At 45.0% G+C, this 25611-nt stretch overlaps 1 protein-coding gene across 1 annotated transcript in view; it reads right to left on the reverse strand.

Moving 5' to 3' along the window:
• LOC138580171 (killer cell lectin-like receptor subfamily B member 1B allele A) overlaps positions 1–25611 on the reverse strand; it is a 613615-nt gene that overhangs the window by 470379 nt on the left and 117625 nt on the right. Inside the window, exon 2 of the mRNA XM_069650501.1 lies at positions 13460–13558. Coding sequence (XP_069506602.1) covers positions 13460–13558 — 99 coding nt within the window. The remainder of the gene's footprint in view (positions 1–13459; positions 13559–25611) is intronic.

The raw sequence follows: 25611 nt of genomic DNA on the forward strand, positions 1-25611 counted from the left end.
GAATTTGCTGACTTTTTTAAAGAATCTCTTGTACAAATCCTGCTACTGCACCGTCCTGAGGATTGTGCCATAGAAGCCGCTGACCAGGAAATTATATACATTGACAGAATGTGCATCTTATCGGTGCCGGAAAAGATTGCCTGAAGGAAAACCTAGAGAATAATCTCAAAAATTGATTGATTCGGCCATCTAAATCTCTGGCAGCTGCTTCCTTATGCTTTGTGCTGAAAAAGGTTATGTCTGAACTTCACCCATGCTTGGATTACCAAGGCCTAATCAGGTGACCCAGAAGGATAGGTATCCTCTGCCCCTTATCTCTGACATCCTAGAAGCCCTACAAGGAGCTGTGCTTTTCTCTAAGTTGGCTTTACGTGGGGTTTACCACCTCATACGAATCAGAGCAGGAGACAAGTGGAAAACTGCCTTTCGAACACCCTTCGGGCACTTCGAAAACCTGGTGGTGCCTTTTGGGTTATCCAATGCAACGGCTGTTTTTCAACGATTCATCAATCGTATTTCTTCAGACATGCTGTTTAAATTCGTCATTGTATATCTGGATGACATCCTTCTTTATTCCTGAGATCCAGCCAAACACTAGGACCATGTAGTCAAGGTTTTGAGCAGGAATAGCCGACAGGCTTGTTGGGCTTAGTTCTTCACCCAATTTCAATTCCAGGTGACTCATATACCCGGTCAACAGAATATCATCGCTGATGCCCTTTCACATTGCCCAGATCTTTTGTCAGAAACGTCTATAACCTATTCCAGATTGTTTTCTGATACAGTAATTCTGTGTCATGTCGAGAATGCCTTAGAGCAGGTTCGTCAAGACACAGCTAGGAGCAAGGACTGGCAGCGGAGTTGGGTGAGGAGAGTTGAGTCTGCTGGAGTCTCTCTCCCCTGTCTACTACAGAGTGTGGGAGGGCTTAAAAACCCTGCACCCAGAGCGGAGCGGTGAGCGGAGTTGGGTGAGGAGAGTTGAGTCTGCTGGAGTCTCTCTCCCCTGTCTACTACAGCATGTGGGAGGGCTTAAAAACCCTGCACCCAGAGCGGAGCGGTGAGCGGAGTTGGGTGAGGAGAGTTGAGTCTGCTGGAGTCTGCGGGAGTCTGCGGGGGCAGAGGCAGACGCAATATGGACGCAGCCCAGAAATCTGAGAGACCACCGTTACATCAAGGGCGGAAAAATACCAGAAATGAAAAATCGGACGAGGTGATAGATTCAGATACTGACAACAGCAAACGGCGTCTAAGGAGTGTGAAATCGCCAGCCAGGCGGTTGAAATCCAAGACGCCTCTCAGTGAAGAAACTGCCCACGAGGGAAAAAAGGAGCTACATACTCCGAGGACTCGTTATAACAGCGTGAACAACGAGCTCAGAGAGGCTTGCACGACGGCAGCCTTGTGTGTCTTCGAACCAGAGGTGGAAGACGCACAAGTAACAACAGAACCACAAGTCCTGCAAATAAAACCAAGCAGTGAAAGAAAACAAGACCTACCAGGATCCGAGGTGACCAATGCCCTGCACACTGCCGTTAAGGTAAGTGGGTTTCCGGGAACGGCAGCCGGAGGGCAGCCGCTGAAGGACCCTCAGCAGGAGCGCTGCGGCGCCGAGGACCGGAGGGAGAAGAAATCACCAGAACAGCCAGCAAACCGCGGAGCAGGACAGACAGGCTTGCCTGACCCAGGGCGGGCCGGGAGGAGCCCCACAAGGATGGGGAACACGGAGGGGAGTGGCCTAGAGAAACGCCGTGAGAAAGTCTGAGGTCAAACAGATAGCCCCAACGAGCATACCAAAGAGACGCAGAGAGCGGAATTGGCAAAGAGCCAGGCTAATAGTCTGACTGCCACTCAAGAAAGGGAAAGTGTGGATGTGGACAATTTACCACAAGAGAATGAGGAAGGAAGTAGGCCTGACTGGCCACAAGAGAAAAATCCCAAAACAGTCGTACAAGCAAGCGTACACAGGAATCCAGGGTCTGCTGACATTGTGAGAACGCCATAGGAGAAGAGACAAAACAAAGGGAGGAAAATCGGATGCAAATGCCACTCAATAAATCCATCAGGCACAAAGGGAAAGAAAGCAGCACAGAAGAAAGTTGGAGAGAAAGTGAAAGGGGGACGTCAGACTCAGATTCGGAAACGGAACTGGAGAAAAAAGCCCTAGAAGCAAAACGGAAAAAAGGATAACTACCAATAAACCTACAACGCAAAGAAAAAATCAAGAAAAGACGAATATAATGAAAACAGCAAAGAACACCCAAGAAACAGGATGTGCACAGCTAGGAAAAACGAAAACGACAGAAGAAAATATAAAAAAGAAACCTCAAAAAAAAAATGAGGGAATGCAAAAAGGACCATTGCCAGTATCCTTGTCAGGAACATTGAAAGCATTTTTCTTTAACCAGCAGAAACGAAAATTAGACCCGGAAAACGATCCATCGGACGCAGAACTGCTGGAAGCGGTCGAGGTAAATTCCGGAGGGGATAGCCAACAGACCCCGGGGTCACCATGGGGCTAGAAGGATCACCAGCTATAGATTTGTCGCAGCTCTTGCAGGAAAAAAGGAATGCGGCGAAAGCAATCCGGTGGCAAATAGAAGAAAGAGAAGAAAGACGGAAGCTAAGCACCTTAAAAGAACATCAGGAGGCACCCTCTGAAGGAGGCGGGAATACCTTAAGAACTGAAGACGACAACCAAAGACAGGCCCTGGCCCGGGAGAGGGTGTTCCAACTAAAAGACCAATGTCAAAACGCGGCTTGCCCAGATTGGGCAAAAGCACACCCGAATTTAGACCACCTACTTCGTACCCCGGAGAAAGCAAGAGATCTACATGGAGTGAACCAGCAAAGAGAAACACAGAAAGAACAACCTAAGTGCGCAGGGACGGAGGAAAAAATCACACAGAACCAGGTAAAGCGATAGCCTATTTATGGAAGCAATGGCAACGCCAGGGAAAATAGCCAGCACACCGAAAATCTTCATAACATCGCAGCCCTATTTCCGAAGCAAAAGAACATTCCAACTTGGGAGAGCTTGAATGCAAAAGCTACCCTAGATTACATCTTCGTGTCGACAGAATTGCGGAATACAAAGTTCAAAGAACCACACACAGTGATCATAATTTGCTGACATGTAAATGGACAGGATCACAAACAGAAAATCATGTGTACAAACACAATCTCGAAATAAACAACCAGCAATCTAGAGTCCGTCTGACAGAAGAAGATGTAAAAACGATAACAGCAAGATATAGACTTCCAGATGAAGCCCAAGGACAAGTACCACAAATTCGACCGAACTACCTACCATTTCTAATACCATATAAAAAAACAGCGAGGAGTCAACAGAAGATAACGTCAAATGCATTGCACACATATGATAAACTGGTGGTTGAAAGAAGAAAAGTGGTGAGGAGTTTAAGAAAAATTGCAATAAAAAGAGACCAGCAGGAAGACTGGGAAAACTGGCAGATGGAGGCTAAGAAATATAATCAGTGGCTAAAGCAACATAGATTACGGATGTATCAACAGGACGCGGAAAGTATGTTGAAAAGTCTTGGCTCAAAGAAAACAAACGATTTCTGGAGAATAATCAAAGCAACAAATCCCTCGAAGCCACCGGAACTGACAAATCAAGTCCCTGAGTCAAGTTGGAAAGCATATCTAACGGCACAATTTGAGCGACCGAAAACACAAACAACTAAAGGATTATCGGACCCGACAGCCACTTGGGTGAATGTGGCAAACGCTACAGACATTGAAAGGACTATCAAAAATGTAAAAACATCAAGGGCCCCCAGACCTGAGGGCTTGTCAAATGTTGACCTAAAGCAATCGGCGAACGCTTGGGCAGTGATAATAAGCAAAATCTTCTCGCATTGTGCCCAGACAAAAATGGTCCCGGAAACATGGCTAAAGGCCATAATTGTGCCAGTGTATAAAAAAGGCGAAAGAGAAGACCCAGAAAGCTACAGGCCCATAGCGCTGTTAAACATTGTGGGCAAAATCTATGCAACCCAGCTGTTGATCCATTTCAGAACATGGGCAAATACTGCACCCTGCTTCGACACTTTTCAGACAGGATTTCAGAAGAAGGGAGGCACGACAATAAATATACTGATCCTACAGATTCTGAAAGCGAAAGTTAAAGAAGGAGCCCCAAGAATCTACCTAGCGTTCGTAGATCTATCAAAAGCTTTTGATAAAATCGACCGAGAAAAACTATGGCTAAAACTGAGCAAGTGGAAATGCCCAACGTCCATCATGGCCCCAATAAAAGCGCTTCATGAAAATACAAAAAAGCAAACAAGGTACCTTGTCGGAAGAGATTGCAATCCAGTGAGGTGTCAAACAAGGCTGCCCACTAGCTCCAGCCCTGTTCATTGCTTTTTTGGGTGACTATCAGATCGAAGAGGAAAAAATACAAGCTTGCCCACCAAAAATTGGAAATGAAACCATCCCACGACTATTGTACGCAGACGATGCCATCATTATCGACCAAACTCCAATTGGGCTGCAACGAAAATTGAACAATCTGGCAAACTATATGTCAACAAATAATCTGGAAATCAACACAACAAAAACTAAAGTGATGGTCTTCGAAAAAAACGCAAACAAAAATACGAAGCAGCTGAATTGGCATTTGGAGAACGCCAAATTGGAAGTAGTCGACAAGTTTAAATACCTAGGGGTAACCTTAGATGGATCATCAGGCGACAAAGCAATACAAGATCAGTTATGGGACAAAGTTAAAAGACTTACAGCACAAACTAGACTGGTTGACAAAAAATTTGGGAAGTTTTCCATTGTTCCAGCGATAAAATTTTACAAGGCAAAGGTTGTGCCTTCTATCCTTTATGGTATGGAAGCCGTCTTCAACTTACCGAACTCAATATGGCAAAAAATGGAAGGCTACGTGTGGAAGGCAGTATTAGGCCTACCCAAATCAACCTCCATGCCCGCAATTAGAAGGGAATTGGGCCTGGTCTCATTGGCCTCATCAGTGAAACAAAGCAAGCTGAGACTATATAGAAAAATCATAATGGCCGATTCCTTACCAATATTTGCGGTGATATCAGAAGAATTGAAAATGGGCACCTGTAAAGCGCTCAACAATTGGGCAGCAACAATACAAGAAACGCTAAATGAAATATCATGCACAGAGGAAGATCTCAAAACAACCCCAGACCGAGTAAAGATAAAAATTGAACTCATGGATTGGATCCGTACTGTAGACACAGCGAGAGTAAATAAGCTACTCACCCACCTTCCACCGACTTTTAATAGGGTGAAAGAGCCACTGAATTACTGCAAAAATTTTCCAAATAAAAAGATGAGGAGCACATTTTTGGAGGCAAGATTAAACCTGCTGATGACCCACCAAATTCTAGCCATTAGATCATCGAAAATGGATAACAGTGGCCGCCTATGCAAAAACAAAGAAGTGGAAACATTGCAACATCTAGTCCTAAGATGCCCAAAAACCAGTACAAACAGAGACAGATATTTACAATCATGTCTGCAAGGGGCGACGACGCTAGATGAAGAGGCGGTCTGGAATTGGCTAATCTCAGGAGAAACAACTAGATGGACTATAGCGGCAGTAAAATTGATAGATCTAGCTTTCGAAATGATTTCCAACACACAGACCCATATGAAAACAGCAGAGATGGCAAGTGAAATCGCCTATTGTAATCAAAACACGATGAACAATTAAATGACAGGGTAATCCTGAGAGAGAAGGCGCAAAATGACTATGACCTGAGAATTATCATCGCAAAAATGACCATGATAAGCGCCTTAGCACATCTGAAGAAGAAGAAAGGTTCTTGTAAAAATCGTTAACATTTTTCGATTAAAAGCAAGTAAATAAATAAATAAAACAAGGACTGGCAGTTAATAATAATAATAATAATAATAGTAATTATTAATGATAATTGTACCTATGTTCTAACCCTCTGGGCCTTACCACTAGAGATGGTCTGCTTTTTTAAAGGAAATTGTTTGTTTCTGCCTACGGATTCAACTAGAGGAATCATTCTCTCACTATGTCATGATTCTAAGTTCGCGGGCCATCAAGGAGAAAAAGTCACTTTGCAGACACTCCAAAGTAAATTCTGGTGGCCTAAAATGGCACAATTTGTTAAAACACACGTGCATTTGTGTGTGGTTTATGCCCAAAAAAAACATGATAACCATAAACCATCTGGATTACTCTACCAACCAAAACTGCCTTCTAGACCTTGGCAAGTCATAGCCACTGACTTCATAGTGGATCTTCTCCCCTCCCAGGGTTGTACTGTTATAATCTTCACCATAGATGCATACTCCCGCTTGGCCCATTTTACTCCATTGGATAAACACCCCTCTGCCTCAAAAATGGCAAACGTGTACCTCACTGAAATATTTTGACTACATGGACTTCCATCCACCATAATTTCGGACAGAAGTAGACAATATAGTTCAAGATTTTGGTCTCAGCTTTGCTGATTACTTGGAGTCCAAAGAGCACATTCTTCCGGGTATCACCCGCGGAGCAATGGACTCACAAATGGGTTAATCAGACCCTTGAACAGTTTCTCTGTTGTTTCTCTTCACAAATACATGACAATTAAGATGCGTTGATTCCCATTGCAGAATTTGCATTCAACAGCTCAACTCACACTTCACTGAAAACTAGTCCCTTCTTTTGCAACTATGTGTACCCTCCATCCATTCTACCTTCTATACCCTCTGGATCTTCAAACATTCCTACTGTGGATACCAGGGTCTCAGAGTTAACATCCATACACAAGTTGGTTGGAGAATATCGATTGAAAGCCAGAGAAACCACCAAAACATTTGCTGGCCGCAAATGTCAGGATTCTCCTCCCTATGCGGTGGGGTATTTGGTTTGGTTATCATCCAAGCATTTACTCAGACACCTAGGTCTGAGAAAACTCGCCCCTCATTATTATGGTATGTTCGTTGTAAACAAGATCATCAACCCAGTTGCCTTTCGTTTGACCCTACCTGTTACTTGAAAGTGCATACATCCTGTATTTCACACTTCTCCGCTGAAGCCATATCATTCTCCATCCAAGAAGGCACCAGTGCCCCCCCCCCGTTGTCGCTGCCGATCAACAACTGGAATGCGAAGTCTCCAGATTGTGTTATTCAAGATACAGGAGAGGGTGATTACGGTATGATTACAGTAGCTAGTGGACTGGAAGGGTTTTCCCAGAGCGAAAGATCATGGGAACCCACTACCAACATTCACGCACCACATCTCCTCTGCCGTTTTCATCATCATCATCCGGGCAAACCTGGTGAGCAAGTGTTTCGGAGGAGGCAAACTGTCATGCCGTTTCGCCCATGGTCCTTGAGGGCAGCCTGGAGACACCATTCGCGAGCCGCAGGTGCAATCTTTCCAAAATGGCACTCAATGTTACTCCTGAAAGGTCGAGGGACAGTCTATCCTCTGGTTCATTCCTCGACACTGCAGTCTCTTAGGCAGACGCTGCCGGAGCTCGGTGTGTCTCAATGCTAGTGTTCCTGTACCTAGCTTAGTGCTTACCTTCCTCCTTGTTTTGCCTTCCTTCCTTCCTGCTCCTCCTTTCTCCTCCTGGCTTTCGTGTTCTCCCTGCTTGGTTCCTGTTCAGCCTCTGCCTCAACCATCCATGTCCCATCAGTGCTGCCGGGTCATCCCACAGGTTTTTCCCTTGGAAGGGTTTTTTCCTGATTCTGGCAGTCTTGCAGGGTTCCGCTTGCCAGAGTGTTTGTCCCTCAGGCAGTGTGGCATCTGGGGAGGCTCGCCCCTTTCTCCATGAAACCTGCACCAAACAGAAACCATGGAAAAAGAAAAATCCAAGTAAATCTTCACATAAGAAAACACAGGTAAGCCACCCCTCTGAAAGTTCAGACTCTGGCAGGGCCTCCCCAAAAGATCATGGAAGGGGCGCAATACACTGACGAACACAAAATATGTTCCACCATCAGAAGTGGACAAGATAAAAGCATCAAAGCAGAGGGCCAGGGGTGCCAGAAGTTGGATCTTCTAAAGTATCCAAGCCCTGCCAAGCAACACCGGGAAGAAACACGAGCGAGAAAGGCTGGGAACAAACCGGAAGGATGAATATAAGATCAGAGTGAGAGACAAGATACCACCCAAAGCCCAGACAGGGATGGAGACACTACAAAGGTTCTGCAGGCAATACCAGACTGCAATAGATACGGAGCAGAGCATACAAGAAGAAGCAAGAGATGAGGGGAGAATGGAAGTGGCTAGCAAAGGAGATGTATTAGACATTCTCCATGAGATCAATTTACTGTGCTCAGATATCCAATCTTCCATTCAGAACTGAGAGGAAGAGTGGACAAAGTCAAAGCGAGATGAGAGGGCCTTGATTGAAAAATTGCCTGGGGATATCCTTGGCATGAATTTCAAAGCCAGACATCTCAATCTGGAGCCACAAAAAGAAAAGTGAAGACATAATAAATGGAAGCGATAGGGTGCACACGGGAGGAGGATCAACTAAAGTACCTAGAGCGATGGTGGTAAAATGCCACTATTTTAAGCAAAGGCCAGTAGTGCTAATGAAAGCATGAAACGATGAAGTGATTGAACATGAAGGTTCCAGAATAATGATTTTTCAGAAGGGAATGCAAACAACTGACAACATGGCTAACTTCCCACAGAATAAGATACCAATGCGGTTACAGCTTTGCTCTCGTAATGGAACACAAAGGCAAAGATTGCAGGATCACTAATGTAGAAGAAGCAACCCAAGCACTTCATCATTATATATCGGCGAATGAACAAGAGGTTCCTATGCAAAAGCCCCAAAAAATATCAGCAGAAAAGAGAGGACAGAGATAAAGCAGTCGGAATGAGAAAGATGCTCATGGGAGCAAGGAATTCCGGAAGATGATGAGCACAGCCTGAAAGGCTTAAATTCCCTTACTAAAAGATTGTTGGTTGCAATACAGTTTAGATAGAACAGTCTAGACATCCTCTTCATACAGGATACCAGACTAAAGCAAGTAGAGGAACATAGAATCCCGGGAAAGCATATGGGACAAACTTTCTGGGCATCAAGAGATTGCAAAAAAGGAGCTTTGGGGATTGTCCTTCAAAATATGATATGATATGCTATGGCATTTATAATGTGCCCATACACAAGTGTTTCTAGGCACGACAAGACAAGGAGGGGGAAACAGAGGTAGGACAAAACAACAATCTTACTAGGCCTTGTATAATTCAGATTTGGCAAGCGCAGGGAAGTGGGAGGGCAGAAATGCAAAAGGGGGGTGGAGAAGTGCAAAACGGGGGGATGGAGAATTGAAGGTAATCAGATCAGATAGCAGGTGACTAAGTGCCGGTAATCAGACAGTGCAGCCAGCGGGTGGCTTAGAAGTGCAGAGAGAGGGGACTGTAGGGTTACAGATACAGACCACAAGTGCTGGGGGAGCCAAGAGGCAGTGCGAGGTGCAACTGGACAGGCATGGACCTGGGCCCAAGTTCAGAGGGAGGCCAGGTGACCAGTGCGTGGAACAGACGGGTCATCAGCAGGGGAGCGGAACAGAAAAAGCCGAAGCGAAGAGGAAGGTCTTGAGTTGATTCCGGAACCAAAGATGGTTCTGCTCAAGTTTGAGAGAGGTTGGCTGTTCCAGAGGGAGGCTCCAGCCAAAGGAAGAGATCTGCCCCCAAATCTCTGCTTGGAAAAGCAGCGGACCCTTAGAGAGTTGGAGGTGGATGAGCAGAGAGCTTGAGAAGGGAGATACTTAGGAATACCGAGTTGGAGGTAGTGCGGTCGCAGGCCACAGAAAGCCTTGTGGACAATGCAGAGGGTCTTGTACTTGATCCTTGCTGCCACTGGGAGCAAATTAAGAGATTTCAGAACTGGGGAGATATGATCCGTGGGCTTGAGGCCAAGGACAATTCTTGCAGTCCTGTTCTGGATAAGTTGTAGAGGATGGAGAGTAGAGGCAGGAAGATTTAGCAAGAGGCTCTTGCAGTAGTCCAGCCTTGAGAGGACTAGAGCTCTGGCGACAGTGAGCTTCTGGGGGAAAATGAGGAAAAGAACAATACCTCTGAGGAGGTGCAGCTGATAGTTTGACTTCTTGGAGACGTCGGAAATGTGAGGAGAGAAGGAGAGGGCAATGACTGGAAGTAGGAAAAGTCGAGAGAATACTAGAAGAGGAAGAGTTCTGACAGTAAAGGGCCATATGGAAAATATTAAGGTGTCATTATGTTCCATTAACAGTCTGTACCAGGGGCAGTATTCTTTCAGAGAAAAAGCCTTATGGGAAGTACTGGATAAAATGGTAGGCCTAACGATCATAGGATGAGAAGTTAATATGTATGTGGACCGAGATCTTGATAGATTGGCAATAAGGGAAAGGCAATGAATCTCGTGCCCCAGAGAAACAAGTGGTCTTAAAAGATTGTTGCACTCTGCTTTGCTTTGTACAGTGTTTAAGGAGGCCAGTCGAAGCACTATACTTGTGGTAGCATTGAAGCCTCTCAAAGTAAACATAAGAAAGAACCAGAAAATAAGGGGCATAGAAGTGGGAAGACATGAATTTAAAATGGGGCTATTCGCTTGGGGTATGCTGTTCCACTTAACCAACCCTGTCACATCCATCCCAGATGCATTTAAGGAGATCAATACAGGGATTTTAGGCATTCAAAATAAAAATATAGAAATCAATATTGTTCCCTTAGGGGAGAGTGGTAAAGGAGGCAATACAAGACCTTGAAGCCACGCCTTACTAGAAGGGTAGAGGATCTTTATTAAGCTAATTATCCCCCTCTCCTAAACAAAGTGGACAGGTGTTTCAATTCATGGGCCAAACTTACCGTTTCGTTAATGGGGAGGCTATATTTCGTAAAAAAACATATCCTTCCCATGATTTTATTATTTTAAATGTTGCCTGTGAATGTACCGGCTTCAAACGTAACAGAATTAAAGGCCAGGTTGCCTAGATTTCTGTGGCAACGTAAAAATCTAATGATCACGTACCAAACCGTGATATTATCCAAAGAGGAGGGAGGATTAGGATTCACTAAATTAGAGAATTACTACAGGGCATCCCAATTGAGAGTTTTAGTGGCTCACCTGAAAAAGGAAAACAATGGGTATTCTTAGAGAACCAGGTAATGGCTCCTATAACAGTGGGTGAGTGGCTATGGACTTCACCAGAAGACCTCCCCGCTAAGATTAGAAACCACGGCATACTGGGAATGTGGGAACTGTGGAATGGTAAGACTACAAGGAAAGCGTTCTTGTTCATGTACCTCCAGCTGAAAGCCATTTAAATGGATTCAAAATGGGCAACATAGCTCCAGATAGAATGAACTCCCTTCAAGTGAGTACTGGACACTTGGACTAACTCAAGAGGACTTATTACTAAGCCCTATAAAGCTCTGCCCAGGGCTACATTCAGTGAGTGTGAGAGAGAGAGAGAGAGAGAGAGAGGCAAAGGAGGAAATGGGAAGGAGACTTGGAGATGGACATTTCAGATAATTGATGGTCATTCTTATGTACGAAGGCCCATAAAACCTTAGTAGCATGCCAGTATAAAATGCATGTTCAAAAGCTGCTACACAGATGTCTAAGATTAGCGAAGATGTTCCCTCCCAAAAGCCCTAAGTGATGGAGGAATTGTGGGGAAGTGGGATCTTTTTGGCATATGTGGTGGCCTTAAGAGAGAGCCCAGGCATAGAGGTGTTAGCCTGGATTAAAGATTTAGAAAGAATCCCTTGAGAAATTAACCAAATGTTCATGCATTTCGGGCTTCAGTGAAGAGACGAGAGATGCAGAGGCTTACTGCACATGAAACATTTCTTACTGGTGGCAGCAAGAGCATGTCTGACAATTCCTTAGAAAAGAAAGAACCTATCAACTGAAATAGAGTGGGCTCTAAAGGGAATGGACATCTCTGAAATAGAAAAGCCAATCACTGTGTTACATGATAAAGAAAACCATAATGAATACGAATGGATAGCGTTAATCAGAAAATATCATGAATGAGGAGGAAGTTACATGTGAGACAACGGGGGTCAAATCTAAGAGGTGACTGTGAGGCAAAATCAGGAAAGAGACGGGGGTCTCCTCTGAAGGCTAAGGGGATCTGGTGAAATGATAATTAGAGGAGGCGGAGTGGTCTGGATGAGAGCATATGTATTCCCTCAGGGGCCTGAGGGGAGCGTAAAAGAGGGCGGTAAGAGCGGCATTGAATTTGAAATGTATACATTTACAGATTTAATGGAAATACATATTTTATAAAAAAAATAAAAATAAAGTAACCCCGGCTGTGTTATATGAATGTTGGAAGGCACTTTGGGGTTCTTTGACCCACTACAGACACACGGCCAGTGGATGCTTGTCTTTCTATGGCCATGAACTATGAGGCGACTTGCAATGGCCTTCTAAAGTACAGGTGGTGGTACCTTATCCCATATATATGTTTGACTTAATAAACAAGTTTGTTTCATGTATTGTTTCTTGTGGACAGCTTGCTTTTATTGTGTTTAGAGGTTTTCCCTATTCTTGTGCTCAATGTCATCAATTAACAAGTATAACCAATCGAATCAATGTATTAATGAATTCCTTAAAGGATAACTACTGCATGTGTATGTGCACAAAATAAACTAGCAATATAGAAATAACTCAAATTGTCTAATAGCAATAACTGCATTATGGCATAGGAGTATGTTCCATGCACGTTTTTCAATTCACATTTCCCCTAAAATCTCTAGATAATCTTTCTCTCTGGCCTCACAGAAACCACCATTTGTGCCCTCCACCAGCGTACCTCTTATGTGACCGCACCTCACAGGGCAAATCGATAGAGATTGCCTACCTTGGAAAGTCAGACCCGTCACAGCATGACAGCGCCGCCTGTTAGGGCAGCTTAAATGGCTGCCCTAAGAGTGGGTGCTGGCAACCTCTTCCTGCCGATGCCCCTGGTTGAACACTAGGATGAAGTATCAGTGTCACCCATCTCCAATTTGAAGAAACAAACAGACCTGTGTGTGCCACAGTTCCAGAGTTCTGGTTGTTCTTCTTATATCAGCAATGCATGTGTGTGATGTGGTAATGTTGAAAAGTAGACTACCCAGACAAGAGAGGCCCATGCTGCAGAGGTCCACCTGGGAAATCTTCAGACCTATCAGATGTCCAACCGACGGCTGTCTATATGGCATTTCTGGCTCTACATTTCCAATCTAGCTCTAACAATTGCATATGAATTTGATGTGTCACCACTTATCCCTTTCTCTCAAAAGCCACAGTGTTTATATGTCATCTCTCTCTGCATTCCCAGCCAATAGTTTCCCTCCTTTTTTAAATATCCAGTGAAAGCAGCTTCATATTAACATTGAAAGAACACAGAAGACACTCTCCAAACTTCACCATCTAGGAATTACGTTTTTCAAAGTTATATATTCTAATGGCCGTGACCATTTAATACTTACCCCAAAAACCAAATCCTATAAGACCCAAGATCACAATGACATGTATCACTCCACTGATCCATAGGGTACGCCTGTGCCAATGTGGACAGTGCAATCCAGCTGCAAAATTAAATGATAGAGGAAATAAAAAACATGTTGGTTATAAATAAAATAACGTCAATGGTTTGCTGTGTCATTTGCAATCTTAGACCAAGAATGTCTACTATTTCCACCAACTCTTACGAATCAAAATCAATCTTCCAGCAGGATCAGACATTGCTTCTCTAGACACTAAAACAAATGCTGAATATTGGCTTGAAATTGGCATTCATGCCACTCTCTAGGAGCTGCCACATGACTTTCCACATACTTATAGCATTCTGTATATGTATCTTTAAGCAGTTAGTGAGATTGCCCGTTCCTCTCATGAAGGAGTGTGAGCACAATGGTGACTGGGTAGATGTTGGAACACCTCAGGTTTGACCATTAGGGCATTCCTCAAAAAAGGGAGATTAAGCTGGTTCCTCATTTGTGCTGTCAGGGTATTCTGGAATTTCTGCCTAGCACTTTTAAGATCGTTTGTCCTTGCTTCTTGTGGTTCCAGTCAGATTGGGGCTAATTTAGAGAGTGGCGGATGCTGAAATCTGCCAGCTTTCCGCCGGCGGAATGAAGGCTATTTAAAGATAGCACTCTACCAGGTTTAGACCATGTTTTCGCAGACGAAAAGCTGGCGGAAAATCTGCCAGTCTTCATGCATTGAAATGGGGACTGGCAGATTTTCTGCTAGCTTTTTGCCATCGGAAACCTGGTGAAAAGCAGATGGAGTTCTCTCTTTCAAAAATAGCTTTCATGCCGCCGGTGGGAAGCTGGTAGTCTTCAGCATAGCCACACGCCAAATTCTAAATAAGCCCCATTGTGTGATCCGCGCCCAAATCTCAACCTGTTGGAACCTATTTTACAACATTTTGAATCTCCACAATTTCCTTTAAATGGAGCCTCCCATCAAAGAGTGATTCCAAGTGACCTATACTTACAACATACAGTCCACCACACCTTCACCCTGTAAGCCCCTGCTTTTTTGGAAGACAGTCAGTATTTTTCACAAATGTGAATTATTCTGATTTTGCCATAATGATTATTTATTTATTTAATTGCATATAGTGTATAACAAACCTTTGCAATAACATTTAACAATGATTAATTACAATTGTTTTATTTTTTTATTGTAACTGATTTCAAACCTTATACAACTCAATACATAAAAGTTTCAACTCAGTCGATTAAAAAAGAAATTAATTATCCACAATACATTTATAAACATAGAGAAAATCAATTACAGACCAATAAAATAAGCAGTTCATCACCAAAGCTTCACCATTTCATTGTTGCTATTATTTCCTTGAGAATAACCTCCACCCTGGAGTTGCACCACACTTATTTTTATTATTTTTTGTTTTTGTTTGCTTGTTAGGCACTTATACAGCAAGTAAAATACTGTTTCAAAGCGCCCACAGGGGAGGGGAGGGAACAAGGGAGTGAAATACATTACAAAACAATACAATAATTAATAAGAGCAGTGGAGGGAACAGGAGGAAGGACAAACCTATTATACCTTGTGAGTATTCAGAACGTGCAAGTGCAGCAAGGAAAAAGGGCAGAGGGTGTGAGTGCTGGGGAGTCCGTGCTCATGGGTGAGCCACAGATGATAAGTGCTTGGGTTGATAAGTGCTACATGGCTAGGGGCCTTGTTCGGAGTAAGTGCAAACCTCTGAGGTGGAGGGTGTGCCAAGGCAAGTGCTGAGGGTATACAGGAGCTAGGCATATTGGGTGTGGGAGGTCAGGGGCCCCGAGGATGCATAAGGGCCCCAGACACCAATCACAGCTATTGTGGGATTAGAAGAGAAGAAAAGAAGGGAAGGAGGAGGTGAAGAAGTAGGTCTTGAGGAGCTTCCAGAATTTAAGAAAGTCCTGCTCAAGGCGCAGAGGCTGGGGGAAGCTGTTCCATAGGAGGGAGCCAGCTGAGGAAAGCGATCGACCACCTAGCCTCTGTTTAGTAAAACGCTTTACACACAAAGTGTTGGTGCCAGAGGAACAAAGTGGTCTAGAGGGAGTGTATTTAGTAAGATAAAGTTGGAGATAGAGTGGTCCCCTGGCCCAGACAGTCTTGTCGATGATGAAGAGGGATTTGAATTTAATCCGTGCAACAACCAGGAGCCAATGAAGACTTTTTAGCGCAGGAGAGATGCGGGTCCTGGGGTTAGGACAGAGGATACATTTTGCTGTCTTTTTCTGGATTAGCTGGAAGGGTCACAGAGTGGAAGAAGGTAAATTCAGGAGGAGGCTATTGCAATAGTCAAGCCTAGAGAGAACCAGGGCTCGGGTAAAATTGAGAAAAGGAAGAATTCCTTTGAGAAGGAAGAGCTGAACGTGGGACTTCTTGGCAATGTCCTGAGTGTGAAGGAGGAAGGACAGAGGAGTCGAAGATGACTCCAAGGTTTCTTGCTTCAGAAGAAGGAGCAGGGGAAGAGCCAAAGGAGGAAGGCCAGAGTGAAGGGAAGAAGGAGGGATCAGGGCTCCCAATAGGAAGGATCTCAGAGTTTTACAGGCGTTGAGGCAGAGATCGTTGGAAGTGCACCAGGACTGGATGGCACATAGGCAGTCAGGGATGATGGAAGGTGCAAGAGGGACAGCAGGAAGTTTGAAAAAGAGCTGTGTGTCGTCTACGTAACACTGGAAGTTGAAGAAGGAGGAGATGAGGCATGCAAGCAGGGCAAGGTGATTGTTAAAGAGCCAAGGGGAGAGGATAGAACCCTGGGGGACACCACAGGCAGAGAAGGAAATAGGAGAGGAGACGGTACCCAAAATTACTTGCGAAGAGCGGTCGGTAAGGAAGGAGATACCAAGGGTATCATGGGGCCTTTGTATGAGGATGGAATGATTGACTGTGTCAAATGCATAGGTGAGAACGAGAAGGTTGAGGACAGAAGGGGAGTTGGAGTCCAGAGATGCAAGCAGTTCTTCACGGGTATTCAGAAGTACAGTTTCCATTGCCTCTGGATTCTCGGATTCCAGATTGATGGTCATGGAGACCATCAACAAGTTCGGTGTGTGAGTTGAGTTGGGGTAATGCCAGCTTCTCCAACAGCTTACCCAGGAAGGGGGTGATGGAAATAGGACGGTAGTTGGCAGGGCAGGTAGGGACTGCTGAAGGTTTTTCAGGAGTGAGCGCACAAGGGAGTGCTTAAGGGAGATGGGGAAAGATCCACTGTCAAACGAGTGATTGCAGAAATCAGCGAGGGCAAGGAAGCCAATGTTATCCGGTATCCCTACATATTATCCCCACCAAAAATATTGCAGTATATATGTCGTCTGAAACGCCATAGGCGATATTTATTGGGGGATAATTTGTGGGAGCAGGGGCATGGGGGGTTGTGCGGGTGTCCCCCGCAGGTTGCATGCCTCAATATCGCTGTATCGCAATATTTTTGCGGGGATATTAACACATGGAAGCTGTTATGTAGCGGAAAACTCTGGTAACTTCTTCAGGTGTGACAGGGGAGAAGGAGGAAGGAGGAGGTTGAGGGCCAAGGGAGGCAAGGGGCTGAAGGATGGGTTCAGAGTTTGGCTAGCAAGGGAGTTAAGGATGTCCTGACTTTTGGTGGTGAAGTGTGTGGCCAGTGCGTTGCAGAGGGCCTCGGAAGGAGAAGGGGAGGAGGACACTGCGGAAGGGTTGGCTAGTTCCCTGCAGATCTTGAAAAGAAAAAGTTCAGCCGTGTTGTTGGATGCACCAGAAACCTGTGACTGTATGTGGGCTCTTTTCTTGGTGTGGATGAAGAGTCTTCAGGGCCGCAACTTCAGAGTTGTACCAGCGTGTTACGCTTAGAGGCATGTTTCTGGCGGATCCTCATGACTGGGGCAAGAATGCCAAGGGTATTGGTGATGGAAAGGTGGAGGTTGCTGAGAGCAGAGTCATAGGTAGTATCAGAGGTAGGTGGGTGAGGGGGGAATGGCGGTGGAAGCGAAGGCAGCATCTGACACTCGTTTCATCGGGCAGTTGTTAGTGAACAAGGATTGAGGGGATTTTCGGGGGGCCAAAGGGTCCCAGTTGGAAAGAGAGGAGAGATAGTAGAGGGGAGAGATAGAGGTCAGAGTGTATGAGGGCACCCAGAGTGTGTCCAGCTGAGTGGGTTGGCCCAGAAAGTAGAATGGAGAGGGAAAGAGGTGTAGAGGTCTGTGAAGAGAGTGGATGCACAGCCAGGGGAGTCCAGCTAGATATTGAAATCACCCAGGAGGAGGAGGTTGGAGGTGGACGAAAGTAAGGAAGAACAGAAGTCAGTCCACTCATAGAGGAACAGTGTGGTGTCACCTGGAGGCCGGTAGATGGTAGTGTGAGAAACCTGAAGGTGTCTCACCTGCTGGTCCCCAGGGATCTGTCATCCAGGTGGCCAGGACACAGCCATCGCTATTGGATCCAGTTCCTGGGGGTGAACCAGTGGGGTAGGATCACCTGGATGAGGGGTCTTCGGGGAGTCTAAGTGGGACACCGACGGTCGAGACACGGTACCCCCTTCCTTGTAACACCTTTTCGCCATCCTACCCGGTAGGATACCTAGAAGCTCTACCCCCCTTTTTCGATACAAATACTTTCTTACACCGGAATAGACAAGGGACTAATACCAGAGTCGTTTACCTGACAAGTCGCAGCTAATGAAGGACGGCAGGTTAAAAGGAGACGAAAGGCAGCAAGACCAGAAAGGATGACAAGGAGGGAGATGCCCCTGCCCTTTTCAAACCAGACCCGCGAAGCCTCCGAAAGGGAAAACATGAGACCGGGATTTACAGCTGATGTGTGGAGTAGCAGATGTCAACGATACATGTGGGCCTCCTGCATTGATAACCCAGGCACGGAGGCACGCTGGCTACCGTGACACCGTCCTTGACTCCAGAGTCAAAGACAAGCCGACAAGGTTCCGCACAGCTAGTGAGTCAGAAAAAGCTGATAGCGAATCAAACTCTGTTGAGTCCAAGGCTGTAATTGGCAACTTAGTATGAATGCAAGGAACTGATTAACAAAGACCCTGTGTGTTAAGGAACTTTATAGAAAGCCAGTTAAGGTCCAGGTGCAGACCGGTTTTGAAACTGCAAGTACCGGAAGGCCCTGAGAGAGGGTGGCATGTGGCATCAGAGTGTTACTGAAAGAAAGCTAGGAGAAGGGAATCCCTGCTTTCTGAGAAGAGTGTTAGTAAAGGCATGAACTTTGTTAAAGATGGCTATGTAAACTCGACAAAGGGATTCCCAAGGGAAAGCTAAGAAGAGTGAATCCCGCTTTTTGTTGAAACTAAAGTGACCTGTGAAATTGGCAATTGTGAACCCGGCAGAGGGATGTCTGTGTGAATCGGGGTGAAGTCTGACACACCCGAGAACATTGTGTTGATATTAAGAGTGAAAGGTCGTAGTGAACCCGACAGAGGGAGGCCCAAGTTGCAAGAAGGATCCAAGCCCGGCAGAGGAAGATCCAAGGGGCTAAGAAAAATCATCCACGGTACAAGATAACATAAGGTACTTTTGTTTGTTTGTTGTTTTTGTGAAGCCAGCCTTCTAAGGCAAGAGACTTTGTAGAAAAGAGACTTGGTCACTGAAGGTCCTGGTATCATTGAATGAAACTGTAACCTCATGCTAGCGAGGCCCAGGAGTGTGCTGTGCTCAGAGGTCACGCCTTGTCTTGTGTCTAAAAAGTGGGGAAGGGGGACCCAGCCATACCATCCTGACTTATCATTTTGTGAACACTTCTTTTTTTTCTGGTGAACATTATCCCACACTCTTTTTGTAAATGTAGCGGCAAGGATTGGCAATACTTTGTTTTTAGTATAGGCCCTTTTTGTCTGACAAGACACCACTAGGACTGCCTTATTATTATTTGATGGTCGTAGCTTGCTCCCATCTTAGATTTAGGTTTAGATTAGGCATTTATCTCACCCATTATAAAGTTCAATAAACACCCTTGAACTGTGATCACTTGTATCTTTCTTTACTGTTGCCACCATGAATTCCTTACATATGGTGTCAGGAGTTGGATGTGACTCAATTCAAACAAATTGGGAAGCCTAACATTTCAAAAACGTAGTCATCAAGCTTCTAGACCTTCTGTTGTCACAAAAGAATCGATAGGCTTCGATATTTGTAGCAGTAGGGAAACTGCCATCCCCCTGGCAAAAGAGGAATGATTCCTACCAATTTAGTTTTGATACCGCCCCTCCAGGGTGTTACAATAGGCTAGCCCCAAAATCTGGCCTAGCATGGAATTTCGGTATAGACGTTTTAGCAGGTGTCATCGACCCAGACTTCCGAGGGGACATAAAGGTTCTCTTACAGAATCATGGCGAAACCCCATTTGAAGTACATTGTGGGGACCAAATTGCTCAAGGAATTTTGGAAAAGGCACTATTTCCTCAGTTTAAAGAGAGTGAAGCCGAGAAAACAGATAGAGGTGCATTGGGCTTTGGGAAGCTGACAAACCTTCTAACATCGAAGACACAAAGGGAGAGGAGCCCAACATCTATCCCGATTTAGCCTTCGCCCAGCAAAAACGAACCCGCTCTCGCGTAAGCCTTTCTACAGGCTATTCCGGAAGGGGAAGGTATAGGAAAAGGAGGCCCCTCCTTCTTCTTAAAGCAGGGATTGTTGGACAGGAGAGAAACAACAACCGCAGGGGTTAATAAAAACACAGTTGGTGATCCCCAGGACCCACGGAAAGGTGGTGCTGGAGATTGCACATTCCCACCTTACCGGGAGTCACTTTGGACAATCCAAAACCCAAGCACACATCAGTGGGAAGCTTTACTGGCCAGGTATCCATGCTGATATATAGAGACCTTTATCCAGACATGTGAAATATGTCAAAAAACTAGCACACACGTCCCATTGCCTGCCCCTTTGAATCCTTTACCCATCATAGAAGTCCCCTTTTCAAGAATCGGAATGGACATTTTTGGACCTATAGAAAAATCCAGATTAGGCAACACATACGTCCTAGTGATTGTTGATTATGCCACTCGATTCCCCAAAGCATTCCCAATGCAAAATAATACCACACAGCAAATCCTTAAGCTACTCCTACCGTATTTTTCATGGTTTGGCTTTCCCAAAGAAATATTGACTGATCAGGAGTTACATTTTATGAGTAAACTCATGGCAGAGGTCAAAGAGCTACTGTATATTACCACCTTACGAACTTCTGTGTACCATCCCCAAACCAATGGTTTGGTAGAAAGATTCAACAAGACCTTAAAATGTATCCTGCAGAAATTTGTAGACAGGGACGGGAAAGACTGGTACCGAACGATCCCATGGAAACTGTTTGCAGCAAGGAAAACTACTCAAGCCTCTACAGGATTTCCCCCTTTTGAGCTGCTTTCTGGCAAAGAGCCCAGAGATGTCCTGAACATACTCCGGGAAACCTCGGAAGAACAGGAAGAGGCACCCATTCCCATCTCGCAAACTGCCACCCGAATGCGAGAATGTATGAGACTTGTTCAAGATCTAGTCCATATTCATATGGAAAAGGTGCAGAGCCAACAAAAATCTAACTATGACACGAAAGTAAGCTTAAGATCGTTTTCTATAGGACAAAAGGTATTGGTCCAATTACCCACCACAGAAAACAAGCTTGTTTCTAAGTGGCATGGGCCCTATGAAATAGTAGAACGAACAGGAACCTACACTTATAAAGTACCGCAACCGGACAGAAAACAAAAGGTCCATTTATAGCACATAAACCTCTTAAAAGAGTGGAAAGAGAATCCATCAGCAACCCATACCAAAGTACTTGTTTGTTTCTGGAAGATATAGACAACTTTGAACTAATTCCTCCCGAGTTGTCTACTCAAAAACAAGGTATTTTCAGACAAACCAGAAAGAATTAAAGGCACTTACCACATTACCATTATATTAGAACACCCAAGGGAAAAGTGGTACATTTAAAACCGTACAGACTTCCGGAGGCCCGAAGACAGATAGTGGTCGAGGAAGTAAATAAAATGTTGCAGGCTAATATTATCGAGCCCTCTTCCAGCCCATGGCACTCCCCTATCATTGGGCAATACACCTGACCGTCCCTGGAGGTTCTGTATAGACTTCCGTCAAGTTAATGCAATATCTGACTTCGATGCCTATCCCATGCTACGCATCGATGATCTAATTGATAAACAGCCACCTTTCTATCCACCCTAGACTTAACAAAAGGGTATTGGCAGTTACCAGTATTGGACCAGATAAAGAAAAGACAGCATGTTCAACACCCGTAGGACTGTTTCAATTCAAAGTCCTCCCTTTTGGTTTACACGGCACACCAGCCACCTTCCAATGCCTCATGGATAAAATCTTACGTCCCTATTCCGACTTCTGCAAAGCTTATATTGAAGATATCATCATTTACAGTAAAACCTGGGAAGACCATCTTTTCCACCTACATAATGTTATGAGAGTTCTCAGACAGGCTGGCGTAACTGCTAACCCATCCAAATGCAGACTGGCATAGTCAGCCGTAAAATATCTTGGGGTTTTTGTAGGGAACATAAATGTATAGCCCCAACAAGAGAAAGTGAGAGCCGTCCTAGATACACCTACCCCTAAGACAAAAAGGGATCTTAGAGACTTCCTAGGGTTGATAGGATATTACCACAGGTTTATCCCAAATCTTTCGGACAAAACAGCTAGGCTAACAGATAAACTTAAGAACGCTGAATTTCAGAAACTTAATTAGTCTGAAGAGGATGATATATGCTATAACACCTTAAAGCAAACTCTGTGCCAGAACCCAATCCTGAAAGTAGTAGTCTTCTCCAAAGACTTTATTTTGCAGACAGACGCCTCCCTTACCAGGTTAGGAGCAGTCCTGTTTCAAGTTTGTGACACTTTAGAGCATCCTATCCTATTTACAAGCCGTAAGCTCTTCCCACATGAAAACAATTACTCTGTGCTGGAATTAGAGGCCCTGGCCATCAAGTGGGCCATTATCCAACTTAGATACTACCTTTTAGGAAGAAAGTTTACCTTTCTCCCCTGCTTTGGATTAGCCAACGCAAATAATTACACCCACGGGTAATGTGATGGTTTCTAGACCTGCAGTCCTACTGCTTCACAGTGGAACACCGGAAAGGTAAAGACCAGAGGAATGCAGATTTCCTGTCCCGGTTCCCCTGTGAAGCAGATGTGGCTACGTCGCATGGAGGAAGGGTATGTGAGAAACCTGAAGGTGTCTTACCCGCTGGTCCCTGGGGATCTGTCATCCAGGTGGCCAGGACACGGCCATCGCTATTGGATCCAGTTCCTGGGGGTGGACAGGTGGGGGAGGATCACCTGGATGAGGGGTCTTCGGGCAGTGGAAGTGGGACACAGACAGTTGAGACGCGGTAACCCCTTCCTTTTAACACCTTCTCCTCATTCTACACGGTAGGATACCTAAAAGCTCTACCCCCGCCCTTTTTCCAATACAAACACTTTCTTACTCCGGAACAGCCAACAAACTAAAACCAGAGCCTTTTACCTGACATGCCCCAACACACGGGTCAGACAGAGTCAGGCAATTGACAATAACCACGCACACCTGACGGCCATTTACCTTCCCCAAAGGGATAGAAGACGGAGCACAAGAGCACACTTCGAGCAAGGCCAACCGCACGAGGAACCAGCTAATCCAGGACGGCAGTTCAAAAGGAGACGAAGGGCGGTAACACCAGAAAGGATGACAAGGGGGAGATGCCCTTGCCCTTTTCAACCCAGACCGTGAAGCCTCCCAAAGGGAAAACATAAGACCGGAATTTACAGCTGACGTGTGGAGTAGCAGATGACAACGGTGCACAGCGACCTCCTGCATTGATAACCCAGGCAAGGAGGCACGCTGGCTACCGTGACACCGTCATTGACTCCAAAGACAAGCCGACAAGGTTCCACACAGCCGGTGAGTCAGAAAAAGCTGATAGCGACCGAGCTGTGTTGAGCCCAAGGTTGCAATTGGCACCTTAGTAGGAATGCAAGAAACTGATGAACAAAGAACTTGTGTGTTTATGAACTTTAAAGAAAGCCAGTTAAGGTCCAGGTGCAGAGGGGTCCGGCACCACGTGGGTACTCATGACTCTGACCGGAATCGGTTTGGAAACTGCAAGTACCAGAAGGCCAGAGTATCAGAGTGGTCATACAGGGGGTCACATCAAATCCCTTGTACAATCGAAAGTCTCTGACCCGTTGCTGAAAGAAAGCTAGGGGTAGGGAATCCCTGCTTTCGGAGAAGAGTTTGAGTAAAAGCATTAACTGTGTTAAAGATAGCTATGTGAACCCGACGAAGGGATGCCAAAGGGAAAGCTAAGAAGAGTGAATCCTGCATTGCGTTGAAACTAAAGTGAACCGTGAAATTGGCAATTGTGAACCCGGCAGAAGGATGCCTGTGAATCGGGGTGAAGTGTGGCACACCCAAGAACATTCTGTTGATATTAAGAGTGAAAAGCCGTAGTGAACCCGACGGAGGAGGGAGTCAAAAGCAGTGAATGACTGGAATTGAGCTAAGTCTCTGGTTCATTCATGTGATCGTTGTACATTCCATGTACTTTACTACACTAATCAAGAGCATTGAGGGCGACCCTTGCAAAATATATTTCCAAATGTTTTCAGTATTCAGAGAATTAATATCATATACAAATTTGCCAAACAACACTCTATCATTATATGTTTCAGGGATTCCCATAGGCATCCACAGAAACGACACAAGGCCGTTTCTTTCAAACCTCGTATTGCAGACACCTCTCCTGTCAAGAGCTGATTAAAGCTAAACGTTGTAAAAGCATCTTTGTATCGGCTATTAGGGCACTGAACTAGGTATTTCCGGAGTACTCCCCACTTCTTACATTCTGTACTTATTTCCCTATACAACCTATATTTGGACCTTGTTTCACCTACAATAGAACTAGGGGTACCTCATGGTTGTCCATAATCGCCCTACACTTCCATTTGAACTCGAAAAGGACCTCCCTTCTGTGGTGTTTGGCTTCCCATTAGAGCATACCGAGAATTTTTTACCCCCGGCAGTAATTTCCTATACAAAAAGATTGTCCTCAGGTGTACTATTGCCAGCAGGGAATTCAGCCTCAGTTCAAAACGAACCATTGTCAAGTGGACACACTTCGGTAGCCTTAAAGCCTTTCTCAAGATGAAGACTTTGAGTTTGTCCAATGCCAGCGTGTCAATTTTAGTAATTATTTCCAAACCGTATGATAACACCGGAATCACCCTCAATCTACAGAATTGGACAAAAGGTTTCAAAGTGAATCAGCAGTATTTCTGTACAATAAACGACATCTGGGCCACAAGTTGGCATCCCTTGATCCACATGTCCCTATTGTGGTTCTTGAGTTCCCTTGGCCTCATCAGCCCAAACCCCAAGTATTTCACGAAGGCCACCTCTGGTATTCCCAAACCGCCCATTGACCATTGAAACTTACTCAATTTATATTTACTTCCCTTATACCACAACATGTTGGATATTTAGGGTTAACCATTAAGCAATTCCGAGTTGCATATTCCTCAAAACGCGATAATAGCCTTTGCAATCCAACCTGGGTTCTATCCAACAATAGAATATCACCAGCGTACGTAATGCAAAAGCATCTCACCTCATTTAATTTGGGGGAAACAAAAGCCGCCGACTTCAAAAAGTCCCACAGATCTGCTAGATATAAATGGAAGAGACAAGGGGCACAAGCACACCCCTGCCTCAAACCACAGTATGTGTGTATCGTTTTTGAGATGCTCCCTTTGGAGGTAATCTTACCATTATAACCGAGTCCCTGTGCATTTTCATTAAGATATCTAAAATGCACGCTGGTATTCCCCAACTCGACAGTTTAGCCCAGAGCCTCGCTCTATCCACCTTGTCAAACGGCAGACTTAAGTCAATACTGGCCACATATAGAGGGTCCCTGTCAGGTCTACATGCACTGTATATTAGTGATTGGATGAGAAGGCCATTTGTGGCTGTCCCTGTTCCCCACCTAAAACCCGTTTGAAACTGTGAAAGCATCCCACTTTCTCTGCACCAAGCCTCGATTTCGAATAAAACAGATTTTGCAAAAATTGTGCTTTCGATGTCCATCAAGGCTTTGGGGCGTATTGGGACAATTATA

This window comes from Ambystoma mexicanum, chromosome 3p (genome assembly GCF_040938575.1).
Source record: "Ambystoma mexicanum isolate Mex_15411 chromosome 3p, UKY_AmexF1_1, whole genome shotgun sequence".
Lineage (NCBI taxonomy): Eukaryota > Metazoa > Chordata > Amphibia > Caudata > Ambystomatidae > Ambystoma > Ambystoma mexicanum.